At 35.5% G+C, this 26401-nt stretch overlaps 1 protein-coding gene across 2 annotated transcripts in view; it reads right to left on the bottom strand.

Moving 5' to 3' along the window:
- LOC150087472 (putative protein phosphatase CG10417) overlaps positions 1 to 26401 on the bottom strand; it is a 143286-nt gene that overhangs the window by 35582 nt on the left and 81303 nt on the right. For both annotated transcript variants that reach the window (XM_090371205.1, XM_090371204.1), the window contains exons 5-7: positions 14321 to 14435; positions 8776 to 9010; positions 858 to 987 (exon numbers count right to left, since the gene is read on the bottom strand). In XM_090371205.1, coding sequence (XP_090227331.1) covers positions 858 to 987; positions 8776 to 9010; positions 14321 to 14435 — 480 coding nt within the window. The remainder of the gene's footprint in view (positions 1 to 857; positions 988 to 8775; positions 9011 to 14320; positions 14436 to 26401) is intronic.

Consider the following 26401-nt stretch of genomic DNA (forward strand, 5'->3'; position numbering starts at 1 on the left):
CGTGATTTGTTTGTGACATTGTGGCCTGTCTGTTTGCTTGCACAATTCTAGCCATCCTTCTCTGACGTCTCTCATCAATAAACGATTTTCTTCCACAGGAGTGCCATATGAGAGGATGTTTTCTGTTCGTTGCACCATTTTCGACACACCCTTGAAACTGTGGTGCGTGAAAAGTTCAGGAGAACTGCGGTTTCAAAGATGCTTTGTCCAGCACATCTTGCACCTACTACCATGCCACATTCGAAGTCCGTTAGATCACTCCTTTTCCCCATTCTTGTTACGGTTTGTACGCTTAACTGATACTAGAAAGGTTGTTCTGCTATATTTATATCCACAACTGTGGTCACGTGACGCGCCATTGTGGGACGTACCATTTGTGTGCACAACAGGGGTGTACCTAATAAAGTGGCAGCACAGCGTATATGTACATATTACTATTAAAAAATAATAGAAATCAATAGAGGAATTCAGTGAAGGATCTAAGTATCTAAGTGAAGGGTAGATAGGTGGGATGGTAGATGATCTTACAATGCAATGGAATCATCAATTTTTTTCAGAGTTCAGAATGCTGGATTATCAAGACTCCTCCATATTTAATATTAAAACTGGTTAGATTGAATAAACTTGCATTTAAGTTGCTTTATGATTTACATTTATGCATTTGACAATCAGAGTCTACATTTGAAAAAGATAATTAATACTTGGGAAGAAAAAAATCTGCCAAGATGGCATGCTAACACCACCCTATAGGGATCACCACACTAAAGGGATCACCAGTGTTTACCAAACGTTTTAATTAAAAAAGAAAGAAAAGAAAAAAAAGAGGTAAAGTCACAGCAAATTTAACAGGAACATACCAGATTCCATCACAAGCTAAAACCATGAAATCATCTTCAGAACTAACTGTTAATGTTTTGACATCTGGAAGAGCAGTAATCATTTGTTCCCGTGCAGAAAGGTTTTTGTTTTGCTTGTAGGAATGATCACCTGAAACAGAAATGCTCTTCAACAAACATACAGTTTTTACTCACTGATAAGTTGTATTCACTTAAATAATCAATATAGTACCAAAAATAATGTAGTCAAGTGCTTCAGATCAATCTCTCTCACAACACACACACACACACACACACACACACACACACACACACACACACACACACACACACACACACACACACACACACACACACACACACACAGTTTAAGTGCCTTTCAATGCAAAAAATGTCAATAATAAAACTAAAGTGGTAAAACTAAAGATAAGAAGAGAAAATAAAATGTCAATTTGTTATTGATGTAGCAAAATGAACATGCAAGTCTATTACATGTACATCTATTTACATGCCCATAATCTACATGCCTGAAGTTTTTTGCCACCTGAAAGAATTTTGCATACCTTAACTTGTTCATGAGTGAGTTTCCAGAGTGCCAGCCCATAGTGAGTTTTCAGTTAAACTTCAGTAAGAAACTGTTACCCATGAATCTTTGCGGCATGGATCAATGAAAAAGTCTTGCTTCCCCTACCTCTCCACAATGATTGGAAGATCTATTCCTTTGTATAATTTTGTTTCCCAATTTAAAACCAGTGGTTTTAAAGTCTAAACTGTTTATTGGAAAATGAGCTTTTCCTCCTTTGGTGCTGGTTTAAAATCATGAAACAAAATTACACAAAGGAATAAATTCTCCAATCAGTGCAAAGCAGGGGGCAGAGCTAGATCTGGAAACGTACCAACTGTGTGGTACTACACTTAAGGTGGTAGAAAATGAAAAAGACCTGGGAGTAATTGTGCAGTCAGATATGAAGTTTTCTGAGCAGTGCAGACAGGCTGCTGGGGCGGGTCATGGGGTTTTGTCAATGATATATAGGAATTTTGCTAGCAGGGAAAAGGAAGTGATTGTCCCTCTGTATAAGGCAATGGTCAGGCCACGCCTTGAGTACTGCGTACAGGTCTGGAGGCCTCATTTTAGGAAGGATGTAGATTTGCTTGAGCGTGTACAGAGAAGAGCAACACGATTGGTGAGAGGAATGAAGGGATTCTCTTACCAGGAGAGGCTTAAGTTCTGCAAATTGCAGTGGCTGGAGACTAGGCACTTGCGCGGTGATCTGATTGAGGTCTATAAGGCCTTGAATGGGTTGAGCACGCTGAATTCTGATGGGATCCTTCCACTTGTTCAGATTACCAACCTACGGGGACATAAGTTCAAATTAAGAAAGGACAGATGTAGAATAGATGTGCGGAAATTTGCCTTTAGCCAGCGGGTGGTTAATTGCTGGAATAAACTTCCATCTGTCGTTGTGGAAGTTGATAGGTTAAATAAATTTAAGGAGGAACTGGACAGGCATTTGGAGGGAATGGTGTGATTTTTTTTTTTTTTTTTTTGGCTGATGCTGCATAAGCTCCTACACTTGCTTTCTTGCATCATGTGCCACTACTACTACTATTTATAATTCTCCAATCTATTTATTTATCATTCTACAATTCTACAATCAGAGCTTATATACTGATATATACTGAGCTTATATACTGATATCAGCACTTCTCTCACTATTTGAAGCACAGCTCTGTAACTAGAGTTTTGTGATGCTGTCCAACACTTTCTGGGATTCAGCTTGAATTTCCCTCTTCAAATCTTCATTACTTTACCTGGATTTTCATTACGGGGAACAGGAAGGAACATGGGTGGCTAGGTCATGAAAACAGGAAAGGTGTGGCACCATCGCCATTTTGTTCTTGACTAAAACCTGCTGAATCGATAGTCATTTGAATTAGTGCACTGTTACAAGGCAGAAGCGAATCTCGAGTGCACTATTTGCTTAGATGTTTTCTCCTGGCATCCGCCCTCATTTCATCAGTCTGACTTGACAATGGACTATCCGATTGCACAAAATTTTCAACCAAAATTTGGCCACTTCGGAAATGGGAATACCGTTAAAATTCCTGTTTTACATGTAGCATTTTGTTACCAAACACTTGCTTTAGCATTGTGCAAGTCTCCGAAGATGTTTACCCACATTTATGACAAAATATTACGTAAATCTGCTATTCCTTGAACATCCATCATCTTACTCAGCTATAAAAATCACAAGGCACACTCAAATGGAACCCACTTAAACAGCAAATGCACAAAAGCACAATGTTCTATTTGGCATGAAACTCATAACACTAATTCACAATTAGTTCGGCAGTATCTAAGAGTGCATTGTACACTACTATATTATTTGTGGTTAGCACTCCATGTGGCCAGTCTGGAAACTTTTGGCTCATCGGTGCAGTCTTCATTTGATTTTCAAAGCTATTTTCATTCTGTCATCTATTAAACTGTATCTACTGTTAGTTGAAATAGATGTTAAGTAGCAGGTAAGACATGGCATCATATACTGGAAAAACTTCAACACAATTCATACATAAAAGGACACATTTAAAAGTGTACAGTCAGTCCTCGTATAGCACGATAGTTGCGTTCCTAGAAACCCTCGTGCAATATAAACAACAGGCCCTATGGGGAAAATGGGGTTAGGTGCCAACCACCCAAAATTGAACACACATTTGTAACCAAAAACATTACCAAACACAATAAATAATCGTAATAAAACACTTACGCATTTTATTACGACTATTACATAATAAAATATTGCTAATGCTTTTGCTTCTATCGTAAGCAAACTTGCACGATTTATTTGATTTTCTATCCAAACAGATGACAGCTGTCCCATCTCTTCCAATTCTTTGTGTCTTAATCTAATGGATTTTAATTACACTTTGAGTTGTTCCTGCTATGAAAGTTGTTTTTATTTTCTCTGCATTCTTTCTAATTCTCGGCGTTGCCTCATTTAGGTCTGTAGCACGTGCAATATCACATGGTCTTTCATTTCGCTCAAAGCGTTTCACAATTTCATATTTTTTCTCTATCGACAGAGGCGGACTGGCCATAAGTCTTACCGGGGACACCCCGGTGGGCCGGAGGCCGGTGTGATTTTGGCCATAAACCATAGTAAGAGACCACTATAAATTTTCCCCGGTAAGAATTTTTGACCCAGTCCGCCTCTGTTTATCGATATTGCTTTTCTTTTTCTCTCTGAATCTGTAGTGTCTTCACCAGGACGCTTCCTTTTCATACCTTTTAAGTATTTTACTCATTTTTAGGGAATAAAGCACAATTACAAAACGAGGCGGCACACTTGATACACATAAACAAAGCTGCGCGCGTGTAGCAACTGAATAAACAACACCGTAAAGGCAGAGATTAACACCTCACATTTTACTAAAGCACATTTCTGGGGATTACTACCATAAAACAATAAAAACAATTTCCAGTTGCGTTTCTGCTAGTGGAATCTGTTATAAACTGGTAGTAAACTCGATCTAATTGCATTTGCGATTATACCGATAGCTGGAATTGTGATGCTTTTTACATTATTATGGTGAAATGTGTTTCCCCTTCACTGATATAAAAAACATAAATGCATTTTCAGAATCTTCTCTTCATTCCTATCGTGTTGCGTTCGGTTGGGGTGATTCCGCGTTCGACTGCCATTTCTTGTAAACACAAAGGCGAATCATGCATAAGCGAATTCAGTTCGTGTTATATAAGATATCGTTCCCCTATTTATAAATTGTGTATGATCGAATTCGTGTAGTGTAAACACGTGTTATACGAGGACTGACTGTACTTGAAATGATCTTCAAAAATATAGATCTATGTATGTACTCCACAAAGGCTACATTAAAAACGTAGGTCAACATATTCACTCCTGAAAATATTATATCCACAACTGTGGTCACGTGACTTGCGCCATTGCGGGACAGATGCAAAATAATCACAGTAAACCCCCGGGGGGCTCACACCTGGTGAGTATGGGCTTGGCACACCCAGGGTCCTGAGCTGGATATCATCATTTTTCTCTTCTTGTTGATTCCCTTCTACTTTTGACTGACTGACTGACTGACTGACTCTCACTCTCTCTCTCTCTCTCTCTCTCTCTCAGAGTAACCCGGGAATTTTATTTTGGCTGGTGCAGCATAAGCCTCGGGCTTCCTTGCACGATATGGCTAATAATAATAATAATAATAATATAAAACATGACAAAAGAAAATATAAATGGAGTGAAAGTTGGCTCGTTCATTAAAAGGCACAACTACATCCACTATGTATAATGGATCTGATAGTGCCAAAACAATTAATGCACAATTATTATTTTGGAGAGGGACCTGTTATGTTCCTAGTGACCACTGCTGAGTTAAGAGTAGAATATAGGGGGTGTGACATTATTCAATTTTTAAAATGTTTTTAGCAGGTTCATTTTTGAATACTTTTTTTATAAACAAGAAAATACATTATACAGACATTATTAAAGATGCCTTCATAATCTCATTAATCATTTGTAAAAAAAAAAAAAAAAAAAAAATGAAATGAAATGAAATGGTTGAAGTGAGCCATTTCATATCAGGACTTCCAAAAATTTAGGACATCTATCAACACACAATTTTCAAAACTTTCAACTCCTCTAATCGATATTATATTTATAACAACTTTCCAGACATTTATAATGTGACTATGTATTACTTTTAAGACTTAATGCTTCATAATTTTTTTTTAGGAACAAAACATTGCAAAGAAAAATTTCATGTTTATATCTGCAATAGTCACATAGTTCTTTTCTAAGTTTTATTTTTATAAAATTTAGAATATTTAATTTTTATTTTTTTAAAATACATTTATCACATTCCCATGGAACAGCTTCTGAAGGCTCTCAAAAGGCAAAGGTGCACCCATCAGTTTTTTTGGGATTAGCATGGCATAAGGTAAGAGATTATCCTCAAAAGGGCCATACTGTAATGGAAAAGTATTATTCCAACCTCCTCATAAAGCTATGTGCTGCTATAAAAGAAAAAGGATGGGAAAAGCTGCCAGAAGGTGTGTGCTGGTCCAAGATAATGTCCCTGTACATTCCTTGCATTCTGCAGTGAGGTGTGCACACAAATGTGGGTTTTAAATATTGAAGCATCCTGCTTATTCCTCCGACCTTGCATTCTCAGATTTCTTCCTTTTTTCTGCCCTGAAGTTCTTTCTTTCTTCATGGAAAACATTTTCCTGCTGATAATGAGGTGATTTCTGCTGCCGAGTCATGGTTTGAAAGAGTCAGAAGACTTCTACAAAACTGGCCTGCAGAAGTGTATTGAGAGGTGACAAAAATGTGTCATTTTGTCTAATGATTATGTTGAAAAAGTGTAATACATGGTGTTTCAACCTTCTATCACAACTATTTCTGGGTGAACACAAATCTTTTTGAACCCCCCCCCCCCCCCCATATATGCACAGGATAATTCAAAAGCAGCCGCACAACTTTGACATAAAAAAAGACGTTGAGTGTCTGGAATCATAGTAATAAAACATTCTTGTAGCCACTGAATAAATAAAATATAAAATAAACACATTTATTTTTATTTTATTTATTTGTTTACTTTTATTTTATCGGCTCTTAATTGACTTTAAGTTCGATCAAAAAATTTGGAATAACCTTATAATTCTAGAATGCGGAACTAACAACGACATCTTTTGGGCATGTGCCCGCTAAATTTGATGATGTTTTTTTTTACCCATTTGTCACATGTACTGTAAATGATGAAATCAGATCAACATGAAAATATTAAATTTTGTTGTAAACTTGGAAAGTCAGCCACAGAAACAGAAGGACATGAAAAGCTCATTACAGTTTGGTAAAGTGGTTTAAAAACTTTTGTGAAGGAAATTTTTTGCTTTAGGATGAAGAGTCACCCATCAACATCCTGAAATAGAGAATGTTTTATTTAACACCCATCATCCTGAAATAGTGTGTTTTTGATGAGCAACAAATCAACAAGTCTGCATTATCATTAGATCAGACTGATAACCAATCATTTAAGAAATTGCTGTGGTGCCATTTTTTATTTCATTCAGTTTCATTTGGTTTTTTTTTCATTTGGTTCTGGGCACGAGGAAAGTGGTCAAGTCTGTTCTGCACATTTGACTGAAGATCAAAGATACCAAGTTCTGAATTCATTTGAATTGTCTAACAAGCTGCATCGGATCCTACATTTTTAACAAAAATTGATGAGTCTTGGGGGCTTTTTGAATATGACCAGAAACCAAGTTTCAAAGCATCCACTGGAAAAAATTATATCACCAAAGCCAAAAAAAAAAAAAAAAGCACACATGTCACTATTAATGCAGTCTATTGCCAAAGAGTTGGCAACAGGCTGCATTAATAGTGGTTGATATACACAATCTGCCTAAAACAACAACCTGAAAAATGGCAAAATTGTTGGCTTATTTACCACAGTAATGCACGATGTCATATCACTCACACTCAAGAAATTTTTAAATGACAAAAACATTCCCATTATGCTGCACCTTATTCTCTGGATTTGTGGTACCATGTGACTTTTGCCTATTCCCAAAATTAAAACAGAAACAATGAGACTGTTAAAAAAAAAAACACAAGACTACATGAAGGAAATTCATAAAAGAAGACTTCCAAAAATATTTTGAACAGGCTTAATAGAACAAGCCTGTGATTCCAGATTATACTGAAGAACATTAACAGTAAACATTTATCAATGAACAGAATTAATTTTTTGCAACTTTCACCACTCTTTTTGATACTTGTATTTTTTTTTTTTTTTTTTTTTATATATTTACCATTCTTGATTTTGGGTAATTTTTTAAATATTTTATTTTATAAATGTGTTTAGTCCAGCTGCTAGAAAATTTCACTGACAACTTCGTAAGTCTATAACTTTCTGAGTGCATGATAAGGAAAACATAAAGGTAAAAGTGAATGTTTATTATTTAATAACTCAAATTGTTATGGACACAGAGAAATTGGAAAACTTCTCTGTGTCCATAATAATATCCTCATCCTCATTAAGATACCTGAAACAATTTTGGAATCCAGGCTTGTATCCTGAATCTTTTAAAATTCTTTTTATGGGTTTGGTATATTTTTTAGTTCATTTGTGCAAGTCTTTTGATGAAATTTTTGGGGTTGTTCAATTCAGAGCTGCTTGCTTATCATGAATGACATTATCTACTATTCAAGCTGAATGTGGTCTTCCTAGTAATTTCTTGCCCTCTAAAAATGCTTAATTATTTGATAGATAGTACGTTTGGAGGGCAAGAGTAATTCAGAATTCTTAGGTAACTCTCTTTGTTTGGATGATTATCAAACAAATAATAATAATAATAAATAATCAAGCTATCAAATGAAAAATTTAAAAAAAAATCATAATAGACAAGCAGGTGCTTATAGAGCACAAAATGAGGCAGTCTGATTCTGTGGCTAGAGAGAGAGAGATCCAGGGTTCCAACTAGCTACAAAAATTAAAAATTTATTACCAATACCTTTGTCATGCTTATAATAATTTCTTGAATATTTAAGGTTGTTTATACGGATGCAGTTAACTTAAATTGTCCACAACTTCAGCAGCACAATATGGGAGAAAAAAAAAATTCATCTATAGTCAATTAAAATAACAATTAATTTTATCATGATGCATATTACCACTGTACCATTCACATGGTATCCATAATAGTTTATGACAATAAGAGAACAAATCAAATCATGATGTAATCTTGAATGAATATAAATATTCAAGTGCTAATTATTAGGTAATCTTAGTACGTTAACACTAAAGAATAATGTTAAAACCATATGTGTATTTAGATTCTTGAGGAGGAAGGAAAGGAGAGCATAAACTACTTTCTATTCAAATAATTTGCATGTTTACTTACCAATTGCTCTAGACAAGTTGAGCCCTCCATTGACTCTACCATCAGGCGTTACTTCACCTCCTGCCTTCTCAATTCTGATCCTTTCCTGTTCATCTTCTGGCTTGTGGTCACTAGACATATCTATGGCCTTGCCATCACGGCTTACAACACACCGAGAATCCCCAGCATTAGCTACAAACAGCTGATTACCTTTCAAAACTGCTGCAACAGCCGTACATCCACTATCTTTGCCTGGCTGCAGTAAAAAATAAGAATAAACTGCATATTAAACTTAATATTGTTCAAACATGTACATATTTCACTAGCACTAAAAGACTGACATTAATTTACTAATATTTTAAGGAGACAAGAAATAATATATCTTGTTATGACCACTGCAAGCAGCAATTATCTTATAAAAATATTACCACTGTTTTGCATTCAGGATAAATTTCTCAAAAAAAAAAACAGAATATTTCTTATTGAGTATTTCTCTAGGAGCTGGCACAGTTGTCAAATCACATAAAGATAGCTAAGCCATTACAACCACAGTCAAAAATATAAAAAATACTTGACAGTGATATTTATTTAATTTTAGATGATAAAAAGCCGTGCAAGATCAATTTTTAAAAAACTAGTTATACAATAAAAAAAAAAAAAAAATCTGCCATTTTCTTTTCTAATCAAAAAAATTTTTTTTTCTTAATCTGTATCATCTTTATTCTACTTTGTTTTTGTACCAGAATTTAACAGTATTAAAATCTCATCATTGTCATAAAATGGATATTAAGCCATCATTTACAGTTGTAAATGATGGCTAATATCCATTTCAGTAGGAAAAGGGGAGTCTACAGAATTGAGGTTGCAAACTTCTCAGCAACCAACAGAACTTATGGAAAATTTGTCCAAATCATACTTGTATATATATGATACAGATTACTTAATGTGTCCGAAGGAAAATGAATAATTCTTTGCCTAATTTCTACCGCTCTGAGTGATAAAATTTGGAATGGCTTGCCAAATCTTTCTAAAAGGACTTTAAGTATGCATTTGTGAATGTACCTAAAAATGAACTAATGAAGCTAACTGATGCCACTGCCTCAGTGATCCTGCATTTCAGTTTAAAAACGTTTGCTGGAAATGGTAATACAAACATGGCATCCTTTACATAGCTCCACAAAAAGAAATCACAATAGTGTTAGGACCTGAATATGGGAGGGGAAGAGGGCACAATGTCATCTTCTTCAACACCCATTTACTGAGATAGTATTATTGAATATTCTTGCATCACATGAAAGATGAAATCAGCACTCTTCATGAAATTATTCATGAGTCTTAAGTAAATGTCCAATAGATTGTCTTTTCCATTTAAATTTATGATTCAAAAAGTTACAAAACACATTCCAATGATTTGGCGAGAATTTTCAATAAACAATACACAGAGATTAATGAATGACATTACAATAGTGACAACTGAATAATACTATTAAAAAAATAAAAATAAATCATAATGATAAAACCACTAATAATAACAAATGCAATGCTAATGTAATTTGGGAATGATGGTATGTGATTATTTTTTGATTAATCAATGTAATCTCTTATAAAAAAAAACAAATAATTCAAAGTTAGTTTAATACTTGTGACCCAATTACACTATATTGAACATTTCAGGCCCTTTGTTAGATCCTAACACCAGACCAATACACGCTCCCCATTCTTTGATAGCCAGGGGTGGGGGTGCTGGTATTAAACAGTCTGCTGATAGGATCTGACGCATGTTGCCAAATTATAACATAATTACTTAATTAAAAAAATGCAATGGCAACAGGTGAAAAACTATATTACCAAAAAGAGTTTACAAAAACTAGTGAACGAGTTCAAAATTTAAAACTATACAGCTAAAAAGCCAAAACTGATTGCTAGAGATAAGAGAATTTTATCCTCATCAAATCCTAAATCAAGAAAGAAAATGAAGGGACTGTTAACTTTGTGGAAGTTTTTTTTAATGTTCTGATGGTGATGTAAATGTACTGCTGTCAAGATAAAGATTGTTACTAAAGTCATTATACAAAAGAGGCTTGTTAGACCCATTAGCAGATATGTGTGATGTATCTCTTGTCTTCACCATGACTATTCGCCTCTGTCCGCATGTAACAACGCTACTCCTACTGAATGGATTTACATGAAATTTTATATATGAACCTTTTAAAAGTATTTGTCAAGCCATTCTGAATTTTATTAAAATCGGACAAATAGATATTCATCAATTATTTCGTTTTTTCCCCATACTATTTGTATATAAGAAATTTGCAGATTACATGTAGTATCAGTCTGTGCACACTTTTGTGTGTATTGTTATATAAGACTCATGAATGTGGTGTCACTTACGAAGAAATATATACAATCAGATCTCTATGTAACAAAATCGATTGTTCACTTGAAAAAATTCGTTAAACAGAAATTTCGTTATAAAGAAATATCATCTTTTCAACAATGAAAAATACTGTAAAAGATGGGAAATAAATCAGAAATAAGTGGGAATGAATAAATTTTTTAGCATTTTAAAACAATTAATTTATTAATACATACATATTAAGAAATGGCTACTTACATGATGCACACTATGTATTAGTACATTTTTAAGAATTATGCAGTAAAATATTTGGTTATTTTTTGTTGTACACTGGATTCTGCGGTACACCGTTCATAAAAATGTTCGCATTTGTTTAAACACTCAAATTTTCTGCTACATTTGCTTCCCACTGAAGGCCTCGATGCAAAGTTTCAAATGCTGCCAACATTTCTTGTTTGGAAGGGTTAAATAAGGTATTTGGAGGGAAGAAATTAAGCTTCCCACTTGTAAGTTTCGAAATTAACCAAGTGAAGGTGGGAAGGGCAGTTGACAACAATCAATGCAATTTTTCTCTTTTCTTTCGTCATCTTTCTATCAAAATTTAAAATCCACTGATCAAAAATTTCACTTGTCATCCACGATTTTTTGTTGTAGTTCAACTCTAACAGCTTTACTCCTTTAAAACATTGGGTTGTTTACTTTTGCCTATTACCAAAAGCTTCAGTTTTTCATTACCAGCCATATTTGCACCAACCAAGAGTGTAATTCTCTCCTTAATATTTTTACCACCTAAACATTTATAACTTTTAAGAGTCAGTGTCTTGTTTGGCAAACATTTAAAAAATAGATATGTTTCAACAAATGTGCAAATAATTGAATATGTCTTTGGGCTCTGTACTCAGAAAGTATTCCTTTCCGAGTACAGTCTTCTTTGATTACAACTCCACTTTTACCAAAAATAACTTTTTCGAGTAAGCCATGGCACTTTTTAAATTTGTTCAGCCAACCAGAACTGGTTTGGAATGTTTTATGTCCCAGAAAAGATATATACTTCATAGCCTTTTCTTTTATTAATGGCTCTGATATCAGCATGTTTTGGTCTCGAATCAACTTCATCCACTTAAAAATTGCTTCGTCTGCATCTTCCCAAAGGCAAAATTTTGCACACTTCCAACTGGGTCCTGTTTCCTTAAACAGTTTGAAAATCGAAAACAGTTTTTCAGAATGGTTAATACACTACTGGGAGGAATATCAAATTTTAAAGCAATTTCTTTTTTATTTTTAATGCCTCGATCTACACTATTAAGCACTCACTTTTTCACACTACTTCAAGGATTTCCTCTGAGACATTGTAAGGTTACTTGCACAGCAGCTAAAACAAAACTGGTTTAGGGACCACTTGTACCTACCATATAAACAGAGACAAGTGAAATTTAGTGAAGGTGTGGATAGCTCACTTCTTCGAAACAACAGATGAATTTCGGGGATAATGGAAAATCACACTCTCCTAATTCTCTAATCAGGTGCTTACAGCAGAAAACAGGTTGACCATAGCTAATGTCCATGTTGGGAATATGCCTTAATTTTTGACAATGGCTATGGACACAGAGATAGTGCAACTTCTTGTTACAGTAGTGTATAGATTTTACTTCTTTTTAGCCATTGCTGATCCACTGCAGGGCAAAGGCTTTTCACAAAATCTTCCATCTTTTTCTATCCTGTGCCATGGTAGGCCAGTTTCCTCCTGCAGGGTTTTACGGGCACCACTAAACTGTAGAATGACTTAGCTCTTAATTTGTGAAATTAATCCCTTTAGCTTTTAAGAGCTAAAAGGATTAATTCTTAATCCTTTTAGCTCTTAATTTGTGCTTTCTACAGCATCAGCTTTATTGTCTAAAAACCAGAGGTGCAAATAATGCATACCCAGGTCTCTCAAAATCAGTTCAATATGGACTTTCAGCATTTACAGGTAGTTCCCAACTTTACAAGTTAATTCGTTCCTAGCACGCACTCAAAAAGTGGGAATTTATTTCCCATAGACATAATGTTAAAAATAGGGTTTACGTTCTCAACAATGAAATTAGTTAGGTAATTAGTTTATGTTTAAACAATGATTGATTTATCCAAAAAAATGAAAACTTAGCCTGTAAAATCAAGCAAATTATAACAATAAAGAAATTTATTTATTATGACTTACAAATGTTAAAGAATGTTTATTCTTCATCATCATCGACTAAATTCACACTTGTTGATTGTTCATTATTGTCTTGGCACTCAGTTGTTGCACAAGTAGTCGTCTTCAGAAATGCTTCAAGATGCGTTTGTTTCAAAGATAATCTTCTCTTTTCTTTATAAATTTCAATAGCATGCATATGCAGTTTTTAACGGAATGCACAAATTGCAACTAACATGATTTGCACGGAGTAACAAGTTTACAAAAAAAAAAAAAAAAAAAAAAAAAAAAGAATGAAGAGAAGATTCTGAAAATTTATTTATGTTTTTCATACAATTGAAGATTTCAGTAAAGGGTAAACACATTTCACCATAATAATTAAAAACCCACAGAATTTCAATTATCGCTATTATCGCAAATGCAATAAGATTGAGTTTACTACATGTTTATAATTGCTTGCAGTAACAGAAAAGTCCAATAAACCAGAAAGTGCAAATTGTTTTTATTGTTTTATGGTAATGACCTCCAGAAATGTGCTTTAGAAAAATATCACGAAGCCATTCAAAATTGGTTCTTATAACAGAACGTATAATGATGTAGTGCATTTTAATGATTTGAATTGGGAACTAATACAATTTACACTATAAAAAAGACTTTTATAGAGTTATACAGCGAAAATTTCAACTTTCGAGGTCGTAGAACGAATTACCAAAAAACGTGTTATTGGGTTCATATTACGATACTTTCACAATACGATAGTCTCTAGAACAGATTAATATCATAAAGTGGGGTATACCGCATTATATAGCTATGCACGTAGTTTGAAATGTGGTATTTATGAATGCTTAACATTCAATTTTTTCAATTAACGTTCATATTTTCGATTTTGTTGATACTTGATACTTGAAAAAAAAAAAAAAAAAACTTGTAAAACCAGGAACTCGTATTTATATTTTACCCAAGGGATGAGAATCTAATTTCTTTATCACTATCAAATTTTCATTAAAAACCATTTAAATTGAAATAAGTGTTTATACCTCCTCTTTGTCTGTTAGTATGATATTGTTCTTTTCCTCTTCACTTCTATCGTCCATTTTATTATGTTCCCATTCTTCTTCATCATCATCATCATCCTCCTCATCATCACTACCACTAAATATACAATATATTTATATATATAAAACTATGAAAGTCAAAAAATGTTTTAGAAAACTAAAATAATATATTTAGCTACTTATATATCTTATTTAGCTGAAAACACTTAAACTGAAGAGAAAACTTCCATGGAACTTAAGAATACTTGAAGGTATAGGAAGAAAATTGTTTTTGGTGAAATGTTCATCAGAATTATTATATACACTGAGATATATAAAACAAATGAAGTTACTAATGGACACTTCAGAAATTAATCTGCTTCAACAAAACTGCAAACTAGCTTACACTACTAAATGGAAAATACTAACAAATGACTGATATGCTGATTCATATTTTCATATTCTATTATTGTATAATAATAACGTCCATTCCACATTCATTCAATCTAGAATTATCTAAGTTTAATAACACAAATACCCAAAAAATATATAATACATCCAAAACTGATAATATTACTGCACACTAACTCCCTTCAGATTTTTCTTAAGATTCTTTTGTTTACCACAAAAATATATCCTGCCAGGTCTCATTTCCATTTGCCAAAATTTCCTTCAAATGAAAACTCATAGCATTTTATTATTTTATAAACTTTTTATTTATTATTAAGGATCACTTGCAAACTGAGTTTGCAAATGATTAATGATTATCAAATTGAAGAATTTGAAATAAAAATAAAATAAAAATACAGTCAGTCCTCGTATAACACGTGTTTACACTACACGAATTCGATCATACACAATTTATAAATAGGGGAATGATATCTTATATAACACGAACCGAATTCGCTTATGCACGATTCGCCTTCGAGTTTACAAGAAATGGCAGTCGAACGCAAAATCACCCCAAATGAACGCAACACGATAGGAATGAAGAGAAGATTCTGAAATTGTACAGTAATACCCCGACTTACGCGAACTCGGAGTTACGCGGTTCTTGATTTTTTCGTTTGGCAACACTGCCGCCCACTATCGTCAAGGTCGTTTTTCATATGTTATCGATATACGGTGCGACGGCGGAGAGTGAGAGCGAAAGATGAACAAAATTCAACTTTGCTGCGCATGAGCTGCATCCAGAGCCACATATACAAGAATTTGTATTCCAACTGTCATATATATGTGTGCATTCGAATTCGTGCTCAAAGTTTGTCAGAAATTACATCGTTTTCACAAGAGAAATGGATCGCATCGGTCGAGCCGTATACAGTCAGTCCTCATATAACACGTGTTTACACTACACGAATTTGATCATACACTATTTATAAATACGGTAACAATATCTTATAATATAACACGAACCGAATTGGCTTATGCACGATTCGCCTTTGTGTTTACAAGAAATGGCAGTCGAACGCAGAATCATCCCAACCGAACGCAACACGATAGGAATGAAGAGAAGATTCTGAAAATGTATTTGTTTTAGGGGAAACACATTTCACCATAATAATGTAAAAACCAACACAATTCCAGCTATCGGTACGCAATTAGATCGAGTTTACTACCAGTTTATAACAGATTCCACTAGCAGAAACGCTACTGGATTTTTATTGTTTTATGGTAGTAACCCGTAGAAATGTGAGGTGTTAATAGTGTAATAGTAAATCGGAATGTCTTATAATGGGGGATTTTAACTTCAAAGATATTGACTGGAACTTGTGTGTTGGACACTCACACACTAGTCAGACTTTTGTGGATTTATCGGATGATTGTTTTCTGCAGCAGCATGTTCAAGAGGCAACCAGAGAAAGTAATACTCTTGATCTGGTTATCAGCAGTGACCATTCATGTATTAGGAATTTGCAGATAAAAGAACCACTAGGTGGTAGTGATCACAGTGTACTGACATGGGATTTACTTAAAGATTTAATTACCATCAGGGGTAAAGGAAAGGATTTTTGCTTCCGTAAAGGCGAGTACAGAGGTCTCCGACAGTTTTTAAATTCTGTACAGTGGGATCAACTGACGATGTTACCAACAGTAAATTCTAAGTGGGAAGCATTCAAGGAATTAATCGTGGATGCGACTAAAAGTTTCATACCTATTAAGAAATATTGTTCAAGGTTTAGGCCTAAATGGTTGTCAAATGAACTAATGAGACTCGTAACAGAGAAGAAAAATGCATGGGATGCATATAAATTATCAAGCGACTCAGAAGCCTATGGCAGATATAAGTTAATCTGTAATCAGGTCACAAAGGAGGTTCGGCAGGCAAAGGCAGATTACGAGAAATCCTTGGCAAAGGATGCTAAGAAAAACAGCAAGGATTTCTTTACTTATATAAACTCTAAAAGGAAGGGGATGAATCTGATTGGTCCACTTGACATCGATGGTTCGACTGTTGATGATCCTGCTCAGATAGCAAACAAACTGAATGAGTATTTTGCATCTACATTCACACGTGAGGAATTATTAAGGTTTGAAAATTGCAGAAGGTTATCAAATTGTAGCAGGATACTTAATGATTTTGTAATAACTGAGAGCAAAGTGGAAGAGAAACTGTTGAAGTTAAATGTAAGAAAAGCAACTGGGGTGGATGGGATCTATCCAGTTATATTAAAGGAGGTGGCAAAGCAACTAAGCAAACCCTTAGCCATAACTATGAGAGCATCCTTGGACTCAGGGGAGGTTCCCACGGACTGGAGATGTGCAAATGTATCCCCAATTCACAAAGGGGATCGAAGAGTGACACGAGTAATTACAGACCAGGTAGTTTAACTTCTGTTCCAGGTAAAATAATGGAGTCGCTGGTTAAAGATGCATTGCAGGATCATGTAGACAAGACTGCAGCAATAATTCAGACACAGCACGAGTTTGTTACGGGAAAGTCTTGTCTGACAAATTTCATAGGATATTATGATGTGGTTACAAAGGAACTGGATGCAAAAAATAATTTTGATATCATATATTTGGATTTCAGGAAAGCTTTTGACACTGTTGCACATGGAAGACTATTGTACAAATTGGAGCAGAATGGTATTAAGGGTAAGTTGCTACAATGGATAAAAGGATTGTTAAGTGCGAGAAGACAGAAGGTGGTAATCAATGAGTGCTGCTCTTCTTGGACTAATGTTATTAGTGGAGTCCCACAGGGTTCAGTGTTGGGTCCACTGTTGTTTTGTATATTTATCAATGATATTGATGAAGGTATATCAGGCTTAGTGTCGAAGTTTGCAGATGATACAAAGGTTGGCAGGGTTGTTAATGACAGTAATGGCAGTGTGCTACTGCAACAGGATCTAGATAATTTGGGCAGATGGGCTAAGAAGTGGCAACTGAAGTTTAACCTTGACAAATGCAAAGTACTGCATAAGGGTAGAAGTAACCCCAGAGAAACGTACCAACTGTGTGGTACTACACTTAAGGTGGTAGGAAAATGAAAAAGACCTGGGAGTAATTGAGCAGGCAGATATGAAGTTTTCTGAGCAATGCAGACAGGCTGCCAGGGCAGGTCATGGGGTTTTGTCAATGATATATAGGAATTTTGCTAGCAGGGAAAAGGAGGTGATTATCCCTCTGTATAAGGCAATGGTCAGGCCACGCCTTGAGTACTGCGTACAGGTCTGGAGGCCTCATTTTAGGAAGGACGTAGATTTACTTGAGCATGTACAGGGCAACAAGTTGGTGAGGGGAATGAAGGGATCCTCTTATCAAGAGAGGCTTAAATTCTGCAAATTGCAGTGGCTGGAGACTAGGCACCTGTGCGGTGATCTGATTGAGGTGTATAAGGCCTTGAATGGGTTGAGCACGCTGAATTCTGATGGGATCCTTCCACTTGTTCAGATTACAAACCTAAGGGGGCATAAATTCAAATTAAGAAAGAACAGAGGTAGAATAGATGTGCGGAAATTTGCCTTTAGCCAGCGGGTGGTTAATTGCTGGAACAAACTTCCATCTGTCGTTGTGGAAGTTGATAGGTTGAATAAATTTAAGGAGGAACTGGACTGGCATTTGGAGGGAATGGTGTGATTTTTTTTTTTTTTTTTTTTGGCGTTGTTATTTGGTTTTTAGGAGCATTAGCAACTAAGGCCATATTGCTCCGGGGATATGCGGTGGTCATTCCCTGACCTTTCCGCATCCTCCGTATTATTTTTTTTTATTTTTTTTTTTTTGGCTGATGCTGCATAAGCTCATACATTTGCTTTCTTGCATCACATCACACTACTACTACTACTACTACTCTGCTTTTATGGTGTTGTTTATTCAGTTGCTACATGCGTGCAGCTTTCTTTATGTGTATCAAGCGTGCCTCCTCATTTTGTAATTGTGCTTTATTCCCTAAAAAATGAGTAAAATACTTAAAAGGTGTGAAAAGGAAGAACACTGGTGAAGACACTGCAGATTCAGAGAGAAAAAGAAAAGCAATTATCGATAAACAGATGCAGACTTGGTCAAAAATTCTTACCCGGGAAAATTTATAGTGGCCTCATACTATGGTTTATGGCCAAAATCACACAGGCCCACTGGGGTTTCCCGGTAAGGCTTATGGCCAGTCCACCTCTGTCAATAGAGAAAAAATATGAAATTGTGAAACGCTTTGAGCGAAATGAAAGACCATGTGATATTGCACGTGCTACAGGCCTAAATGAGGCAACGGCGAAAAGCACATGACAATTGCAAACTTGACAGAAGGTCTCAACTCAATTGAAAAGGGCTTAAAAATTTTAGAAAACAGACTACAACGAAGAATGCGTTATAGCTACAAAGCAAGGAATAAAAAAATTATTAGCTTGCTACGAAGAAATTCTGCATGAAAAAAAGAAGTCTCTGTGTCGTCAGACGAATTTGTTAGATTTTATGAAGCCATCGACATCGAAATAATTTTTACGTAAGTCATTTATTTTTTTAATACATATTTTGTATTAATATGTATAAAGAACTGCAATTTTATTAATATTTTTCTTCTAAACTAGTGTTTTTTTAGTCCTTGGTCCCAATTAAACAAAATTTATATGTATTTATATGCAAAGTTGTACCCCGACTTAAGCAAATTCGACTTCAGCGATTTTCGTCGGACCCACCTATCGCGTAATTTCGGGGTATTACTGTATTTAATGTTTTTTATACTGTATCAGTGAAGGGGAAACATTTCACCATAATAACGTAAAAACCAACACAATTCCAGCTATCGGTATAATGGCAAATGCAATTAGATCGAGTTTACTACCAGTTTATAACAGATTCCACTAGCAGAAACGCAACTGGAAATTGTTTTTATTGTTTTATGGTAGTAACCCCTAGAAACGTGCATTTAGTAAAATGTTAATAGTGTATCTCTGCCATTACGGTATTGTTTATTTAGTTGCTACACGCGCGCAGTTTTGTTTATGTGTATCAAGCGTGCCTTGCCTCCTCGTTTTGTAATTGTGCTTTATTCCCTAAAAATGAGTAAAATACTTAAAAGGTGTGAAAAGGAAGCGTCCTGGTGAAGACACTACAGATTCAGAGAGAAAAAGAAAAGCAATATCGATAAACAGAGGCGGACTGGGTCAAAAATTCTTACCGGGGAAAATTTATAGTGGTCTCGTACTATGGTTTATGGCCAAAATCACACCGGTCTCCGGCCCACCGGGGTGTCCCCGGTAAGACTTATGGCCAATCCGCCTCTGTCGATAGAGAAAAAATATGAAATTGTGAAACACTTTGAGCGAAATGAAAGACCATGTGATATTGCACATGCTACAGACCTAAATGAGGCAATGCCGAGAATTACAAAGAATACAGAGAAAATAAAAACAACTTTTATAGCAGGAACAACTCAAAGTGTAATTAAAATCCATTAGATCAAGACACAAAGAATTGGAAGAGATGGAACGGCTGTCATCTGTTTGGATAGAAAATCAAACAAAAAACAAGTTTGCTTACGATAGAAGCAAAAGCATTAGCAATATTTTATTACGATTATTTATTGTTTGGTAATGTTTTGGTTACAAATGTGTGTTCAATCTTGGGTGGTCGGCACATAACCCTATTTTTCCTATAGGGTCTGTTGTTTATATTGCACGATTTTGCATTGCACGAGGGTTTCTAGGAACACAACTATCGTGCTATACGAGGACTGACTGTACTGTAACTAACAATTAATCAAATTAAGGACAATTATGTGTGTGTGGAATACTGCTGCAAGTGCCACAAATTCTGCTTGTAAGGAGGTACTGCTATCTTTGATAAAGCAATATATGCAATAAAAATAAATTAAATAAAAAACAAAAAAAAAAAAAAAGATTAACATCTATACTCGTTCTGAGAAGCACAACAGCACAAAATACTGCTACAAGGAAACAACTCGTGTACAAATCCAAAAGAAAAAATAGGCACACATTATTAAATATATATTCAAAAAGTTTGGACGAACCACAGAGGTACATCTAACCCACCCCCCCACAGCCAGTGAATTCAAACGGATGGCTTTTTTTTTTTTTTTTTTTTTTTTTATCATGGCTGCTTATTAAAAGCAAACCAACCACAGATGTATGTAAGTATTTGTCTTGGGCGGCACCTAGAATGTTAGTTCATCTCCGCCTCGTTTCACTTTTAAATTAGAGGATTCTGCAGAAATGGCCAGAAATGAACTGGCTGTTTGGCTACCCGGAATCAGCAGGTCGGAAATGCGCCACCACCGTTAACCACTGCCACGGGAAGGTAGACCAGTGGCAACCAACCGGCAGCAGCTGTTTCAATGAAATTAATTTATTTATTTTGGTTTGCTTTTTAGCATGATTTATTATAATTTAGTTGTATTTGAATATTCTGAAGACACAAATGGTTTTGGTCAACAGTTAAATTGCATTCTGTTTTTTAGTTTTATGTATGATGGCTCCCATCTTAAAACTTCAAGTAATGCTAGAGCTCAAAGTCATATTCTTTTTATCCTGTATTATTGACATTCTTATACTAAATGAAAATCACATCCACTGATAGTACACTCTATGCTTTGCATAAACAGCTATAACTCTGCCAGTTCCTTAAATGCCATGAATATTGTTCCTGCATCTGGGGTGGTGTCCTCAAAACCTCTGAAATTCTTAGACACCATCTATAAGTGTAGATTATTTAATGATTCCTTGCACAGACTCAGTCAGTTTCCCAGATTATAGCATTAATAGAGGCAAATGATGCAAGCATATACAGCATCAGCCAAAAAAATAAATAAAAAATTTCTCATATCACACAACCATTTGCTCTAAATGTTTGTCCAGTTCTTCCCTGAATTTATTTAAGTTATCAACTCCAACAACAACAGATGGAAGTTTGTTCCAGCAATCAACTAGCCACTGGCTAAAGGCAAATTTCTGAACATCTATTCTACAACTGTCCTTCCTCAATCTGAATTTATGCTCCCTCAGGTTCGTAATCTGAGCAAGAGGAAGAATCCCGTCCGAATTGAGCCTGCTCAACCCATTCAAAGCTTTATACACCTCAATCAGAATTTGCAGAATTTAAGGCTTTCTTGGTAAGAGCACCTCTTCGTTCCACTCACCAATCTTGCTGCCCTTCTCTGTACTTGCTCAAGTAACTCTACACCCTTCCTAAAATGAGGCTTCAAGACCTATATGCAGTACTCAAGGCAGTAAAGGAATAATCACCTCCTTCTCCCTACTAATAAAATCCTTGTCTTTCATTGACAAGACCCTATGACCTGCTCTGGCAGCCTATCTGCACTGCTCAGAAAACTTCATATCTTACTCCCAGGTCTCTACCATCCTGAGTGTAGTACCACACAGTTGGTATGTTTCTCTGGGGTTACTTCCAGCCATATGTAGTACTTTGCATTTGTCAATGTTAAACTTCAGTTGCCACTTCTCAGCCCATCTGCCCAACTTTTCTAGATCCTGCTGCAGTAGAATACTGTCATTACCATCATTAACAACCCTTTATATTATCGTGTCAACCTTTGTATTATCTGCAAATTTCGACATTAAGCCTGATATACCATCATCAATACCATTGATAAATATACAAAACAACAATGGGCCCAACACCAAACCATGGGGAACTCAACTAACAACATTAGTCCAAGAAGAGAAGTGTCCTTTAATTACCATTCTCTGTCATTTCCCACTCAACCATCCCTTTATCCATTGTATCAACTTACCCTTAATGCCATATCTCTCCAATTTGTACAGCAGTCATGTCCATGTGCAACAGAATCATAAGCTTTCCTGAAATCCAAGTATATGATATCAAATTGGACAGACAAGACTTCCCTTTAACAAACCCATGCTGAGTTTGAACTGTAACTGCAGTCTTGTCTAGATGATCCTGCAATGCTTCTTTAACCAGTGACTCCATTATTTTCCTCGGAACAAAAGTTAAACTAACAGGTCTGTAATTACTTGTGTCACCCTTTGATCCTCCTTTGTGAATTCAGTTCACATTTGCACATTCCAGTCCTTGGGAACTCCCTGAATCCAACGATGCTCTCATAATTATGGCTAACGGCTTGCTTACTTCCTTTACCACCTCCTTTAATATAATTGGATATTCATGCATTCATCAGGAATGAAGTACAACAGCGTTTCTCAAACTTTGGGAAATTTTTGTGGGGATCTACCCCGACATTCAGTTTTTGTTGCATGCTTTTTTTTTTTTTTTTTTATAGATATATTTCCATGGGTACTGTTCTCCTGAATTAGCAACAGCACTTCAGCTTCTGTTCTTTCCAGCAACTTTCTTTTTACAACCAATCTTCCTATTTTCAAAATTACAGGCTACAGAAATTCAAGTGTAATGTAATGTCAACAAATATCTTTTGCCTTTTTAACCCATACATAGGTTCTAATACCTTATTGTTTGGAGCCACAATTAAAAACTTTCGAGGCAATGATGCACAAATGAAAGGAAATGCATCTTATGGTCAGTAACTGCTTTATGCTTTCAATTTTAATCCCCAATGTGGACACAAAATATAATGCAAAACAAAACAGTACAATATTTAAAATGTTCAAATATTATTAAGATGACTCATTGATATCTCTACTTTTAAAAGCTTTACATATACAATGCAACTCAGTTAAAGTAATCTTGGATATAATGAGAACTCATCTACAACATCACAATTACGTCAGTTAAAACAATCACCACATAAAAGCACCCTTTTTATCCTAATAACATCATTTCAGAATTGAACACCACTGCTGTTAACATCAAACTTTCTAGTAAACTAACCAGAAATACAGTTTAGAATGAGTAAAATATTCACTCATTGTCTACTAGTGTACTCTGAATAGTAATCTACTGTATATTGTCTCAGATACTGTACACTACACAAAGCTGATAACACATAAAAGATGCACCATTCTTTTGATAACATAGGTAATTCATCAATCAAATAGCATATTCATTATGAAAAAAGTGGGCATGTACTTCTTTACATATCACTAATTTTGTGAAACCATCATACAATACACCTCATGAGTTCGTTTCTCATGTGAAGCTCTTGAGACACCAGTAAATTCAACTAATAATTCATGAACTTTCTTCTCAAGACTTTCTTCTCTAATCTGACAGTACAAATCCGGACATGTTTTGCTGCAGTGGACAGAATGTCACTACTATAACTTATCTTTCAAACTAAAAACATTGATAGGAACATAGAATACTGTGAGTTAAGATTATTTAACCAAAAGCACCACTGCCTTTTTTTTCATACAGTACAGTACACCAATTAACTGAAAATCAGCTAAAAAACAAAAAAAAAATTTTAACATGTTACACAACCATTTGCTCTAAAAGTTTGCCCAGTTCTTGTCTCAACAAAACATGGTACAGTAACCTATACTATAGAAGATGAAAGCTTTAAGGAAGGAATTATTGTTAACTACAAGGGGTAATAAAAAAAAAAAAGAACTGAGAAGGTTAAAAATATAAAACTGTTTTATTAACCTTCTGATGGTTATTTCGTTTCAGAATGACTCCCATCTAGTTCAGTACGCTTGTTCCATCTGTCCACTGATTTTCTAAATACAGGATGATTCAAAAGACAGGGAAGAAACTCATAGTATATTTTCACTCTCATTTCAATTAAAGGTTACAATAAGTTTTATTTCTATTATTATTATTACAAACATAACTACAATAGAGACTGCAATATATGTTAAGCATCTTCCCAAATGTAAGCAATCTCATTTCATCATGTTTAATGAGACTTGACCCAGTGTTTGCTATTGATGAAATTTATAATTTGATACAGTCTTTTAAATTTTTCCAATATGAGAAGGTCGTCAGTGCATATGACTCCTTTTAAGTAGTCCAACAAATAAAAAAAAATCTGGGGATCAATGATGTTCAATTATGAACATGCACTGTGCCTGGGAAAATGACATGCTGCCTTCACTGTAAATAAAAAAAAATAATGGACACCTGGAGATGACCACGTTTACTATACTGTATTAATGAGAATCAAATTCCATCAAACTGTTAACAAATAAACAACACTTACAATTTGGTTTGCATAAATTTTGAATTGCCCTGTACAAAGGAAAGCCAATGTTTCAGAGAGAAAATTTAAGACATCTCAAAGTGATGTTTATTAGCCCAGTATCCAATGAAAAATATTGACCTTTTAGTTCAGCTAGACCCTCAGTTTAGAAACTGGAAAAAAAGAAGCAGGAAGTGGGGGGACACTGTTTTGATGTAGTTTTCCTCAACAATTGAGGATATGTGAATTCTTACATTTCATGATGCAGTAGTTAAAAAAGGATAATGCAGATTTAGTTAAGGTGAAAATTCACCTTAACTAAATCCCCATTATACAAAGGGTACTAGGAAAGTTTTGCAATACAGCTTTGTTTATTTAATTTTTTCAAAGTAATTTCCTCTATATTCAATACACCTCTCCATCCTCCGAAACCAATCTTTAAACCAGTTCTGCCAAGTTTCACTAGGGAGTAAAGCACACTCGTTGTCCCAGGCCCGTAGAAGGTCCTCATCACTGGAAAACCGCCTCCCTTTTAGCTTCATTTACACATGCGGGAACAGTGCAAAGTCGCAGGGAGCAAGGTCTGGACTGTAGGGAGGGTGCTCGAGGTTTCAGTCCTGTCGTGGTCAAATATTCGGTGCAGGCTTTGGCGCAGTGAGCTGAAGCATTATCGTGATGGAGGTACCAGGTGTCCATTCTTGACTTTGGCCGCAGGTTCTTCATAGATCCAATGACTTTAGGAAGGCATTGTTCAGTATACCACTCTTAGCTGTGACTGTCTTCTGCATGTCCAAAACGACACGTTCCACAATTCCACTCGATTTGAAAAATACAGCTATCATTTTCTTCTTTACAGATCGGGATTTTCTGACAATTACGGGTGTGTCGTCATCATCAAAGACCCAAACTTTGTTTTGAGCCTTGGTCGGCAGATCGTAATAGTACAGCCAAGTCTCGTCACCTGTCACGATGTTGTTCACATACCGAGATTGTCCCTTATCAAACTTTTTTAACATCTCCCGGCACCAAGTCACACGTCGTGTCATCTGCTCTTCAGTCAGTTGATGCGGCACCCAGAGAGAACAAAGTTTCTTCACGTGCAAATGATCTTGCAGAATCGAACGAATTGCTGGTGCATTTAGGCCCAAAGTATCCTCTATCTGTTGGTAGGTCACTCGCCTGTTTTCGTCAAGCATTTTCCTCACAGCAGTAGCGTTTTCCTCCGTAACTGACGTTCGTGGCCTTCCCGGCCTCTCAGAATCCTCCAGAATTTCCCCTTTGGAATTCTCTATACCACCTGAATATCGTTGTACGATGTGGACAATCATCATCTAGTGCAAGAGTCATTTCTTCTAAGCACTGGTCTATGGTTAAACCACGCACGAAATTATACCGCAAAACTGTCCTTATCTCATTTCGTGACCACGATGCCATCGCAAGCACTTTACACTCTCACTACTAATGAATAACTGAGCCCATCGACTTGGCGCGGCGGCTACTATGCACGTATGAACATGTCTCAACATGCAGCAACAAGCAGCTTCCTGTGA

The sequence above is a fragment of the Mastigoproctus giganteus genome, chromosome 4 (assembly GCF_048544385.1).
Source record: "Mastigoproctus giganteus isolate SK-2022 chromosome 4, ASM4854438v1, whole genome shotgun sequence".
Taxonomy (NCBI): Eukaryota; Metazoa; Arthropoda; class Arachnida; order Uropygi; family Thelyphonidae; genus Mastigoproctus; species Mastigoproctus giganteus.